Source organism: Sinocyclocheilus anshuiensis, unplaced genomic scaffold (genome assembly GCF_001515605.1).
Source record: "Sinocyclocheilus anshuiensis isolate Anshui unplaced genomic scaffold, SAMN03320099.WGS_v1.1 scaffold319, whole genome shotgun sequence".
Taxonomy (NCBI): domain Eukaryota; kingdom Metazoa; phylum Chordata; class Actinopteri; order Cypriniformes; family Cyprinidae; genus Sinocyclocheilus; species Sinocyclocheilus anshuiensis.
Window position 1 is genome coordinate 1,180,086 of NW_015552566.1, and position 2,792 is coordinate 1,182,877.

At 38.1% G+C, this 2,792-nt stretch overlaps 1 protein-coding gene across 1 annotated transcript in view; it reads right to left on the reverse strand.

The window, feature by feature from the left end:
- Positions 1-2,255, reverse strand: part of tsr1 (TSR1 ribosome maturation factor) — a 10,851-nt gene extending 8,596 nt beyond the window's left edge. Inside the window, exons 1-3 of the mRNA XM_016455657.1 lie at positions 2,071-2,255; positions 1,526-1,629; positions 1,206-1,434 (exon numbers count right to left, since the gene is read on the reverse strand). Coding sequence (XP_016311143.1) covers positions 1,206-1,434; positions 1,526-1,629; positions 2,071-2,203 — 466 coding nt within the window. The 5' untranslated portion in view covers positions 2,204-2,255. The remainder of the gene's footprint in view (positions 1-1,205; positions 1,435-1,525; positions 1,630-2,070) is intronic.
- Between the last annotated feature and the right edge of the window lie 537 nt (positions 2,256-2,792).

Genomic DNA, 2,792 nt, shown 5'->3' on the forward strand with positions numbered 1-2,792 from the left:
AAATAAATGAACTTTTCCACGATATTCTAATTTATTGAGATGCACCTGTATATATATATATAGAGAGAGAGAGAGATTTGCTAAAAACTACATTTAACGGCTATTAAACTATAATAAGTCTATATAATATACTGTCAGCGGAGGCGCCAGCGGAAGCGTTCAGCCCTCGTGTGAAGACCTACAAGTGTAAAGACCTGCGACTTTACCTGTGCGACTTTAACCGAGCAACGAAACCGGGCAACACACTTAAGTACTCTCATTTTTCCCTTTGCACACTCCTTTCTGTCCTCTCCCTTCCACCTCTATCAAGTGTTTTCAATACATTCCGGTTGTCCTGCAACAACGCGCTCACATTACTTGCAGACGGCAACACAATCTTGCTAACCTGCGTCCTATCTGTACATCTTCTACTGCACCTCTTTCTTTTTCTGTGGGTTTCTGGAATTGTCAGTCAACTGTCAACAAAGCAGACTTAATTTCTGCTTTTTCTTTAAACTCCACACTTAGCATCTTGGCCTTGACTGAGACCTGGATTCGTCCAGAAGACTCAGCAACCCCAGCTGCTCTCTCTAACAATTTCTCTTTCTCTCACACTGGTCTGCTCATTTCTAACAATTGGAAATACGCAACCCACTCTCCCCTATGCAATTATAACTGGGTCTCTGGAATTGTCTGGAATTGTAGATAATAGTATCTATACATAGTGCATCCTTAAATACAAACACACTTTTGCAAATCATTTTACAAAATGGTTAATGACTTCATACATCAACTAAAAAAAAAAAATATTATTATTACATAAATAAATTAGTTCTGACAAAGATGTCTTGTCATAATTAGTATACTTCAACTTTGCAATGCAATTAAATTCATACATGTTTCTCAAATATCTACACTTTTTGGAAGAAAATAATTTTCATTAAATTGATTCAAAGTGACATTAAAGGCATTTATAATAATAACAAACGATTTCTATATTAAATAAATGCTGAGCTTTTGAATTTCCTAAAATCATGAATCGTAATTTCCCAAAAAATATTGAGCAGCACAAGTGTTCTCAACATTGATAATAATAGTGTTTCTTGAGCACCAAAGCAGCATATTAGAATGATTTCTGTAGGATCATGTGGCGCTTAATACTGGAGCAACAGCAGTATAGTGTCAGACATTTGAAATTCCACTGTGCATCATTAGCACTTATTTACCTGTGTCTGGCCTGTAGAAAATGAATCTCTGTTTAAAGCAGGGGAGAACGAGACCAAAACTGTCCTTGGCCCCAATGACTCCTTGATCTTCATGCCCCACACCACCAACTCCTTCACCTCTCAGTATTTTTGTGACAGCCCCAGCATCCACTCCTGCGTGAAGGGCTATGACTGCCACCAGATGAGGGGGTCCATCCCTGCTACCCAGCTTCCTTTTCTCTGTCAGCACCTGTCACCCTCATCAACACCCAAAAAGAGATGCGTTAGTCAGCTAATCTCCAGTCTGTAAACCCCGTAGAAGACTATAATGTTTACTTTACCGAGTCTTTTTTGTTGCGTCGCAGCTGGTTGGCTTTGTTTCGACGGTCCATTTTCCTCATCTCTCTTCTCTGTTTCTTGGTGAGAGCCATGACAGCAACTCTACCTATTTAGGATGTATAGAGTCATGTTTATTGTCTTACACTTAGCATTAATGCATTGTGCTATTTATGATCGACACAAAACGAACCAGAATTTTTATGTAAGAATAGTGTCTATGAGAAACCTTTACAGCCAATAGTGAAAAGAAAAACATTTTAAACCAGACTAAGCTGGTCTGTTGGTCTCTCAACCTGGTCAGGCTGGTTTTAGTGAGGCTTTGGGCACTTTTCACAGTTCAGGCTGTGAGACCAGCTTTAATCAGTTAAGACCATCAAGCATCCTAGGCTGGCTTTTGTCAGCAGGGCTAAATTTAAACGTATAAACTGTATGCACAGAAAAACTTTAATATAAAGTCTCAATGATCATGTCTCGGGTCTTTAAACACGTGTTCAGTCAGACAGGCGGTTCCCGCGTGTGTATTTTTTGATAAACTCATCAGACATACCCTTGTTCTCCCGCCCGATCTCGCCTTTAGTTCGGTGTTTTCCATGCTTGTGCTGTTTGTTTTTCTGTTTATAAGCTCCAGGTCTGTGCGCCTGCTGCTGTTCGCCTCCTGCAGCCATTTTGTCATGCCGCATATGTAAACTTTAATGACGTCATATCCACGCGCCTGGCTTTCCTTCTGCAGAATCGTCACTGAGTAATAAAGTGCGCACGTGCCACCTACTGTTGTTCCGCTGCATCCTCCTCGCATAGATAGAAGGGATTCAGGGCTGTTAATCTCATTTACCAAAACCTATAGTGAAGCTTATGAAATGAAAACTGTCAAATAACATTTTTACTCGCAAAATTTAGCTTAAAGGAGATTTTACTTTTAGGACTAGTTATATTTTTTTAGCATTATTAAGTTATTTTTTATAAAAAATACAATAATGTGGTGAAAAAACATTAATGTTTTTATTTGTTAATGTATTATTTATATTGTAATGAATTTGTAAGGTATTTAATGACCATTGTTAGTATGCATCATCATGGTAGTATTTCTCATTCTGACTTTAATGTATAGGCTACTTTTATATGAATAATAAATCTTAAAAATACTTTGGATATGTTTGGATTTTTTGTTTCTTAATACACAAACGTAGATGCACACACATTATTTACAGCATTAAATATATCTGCAAGCTGTCAGAGCTGTGGTGCAGTGGGTAGTGCCCAATTTTATGC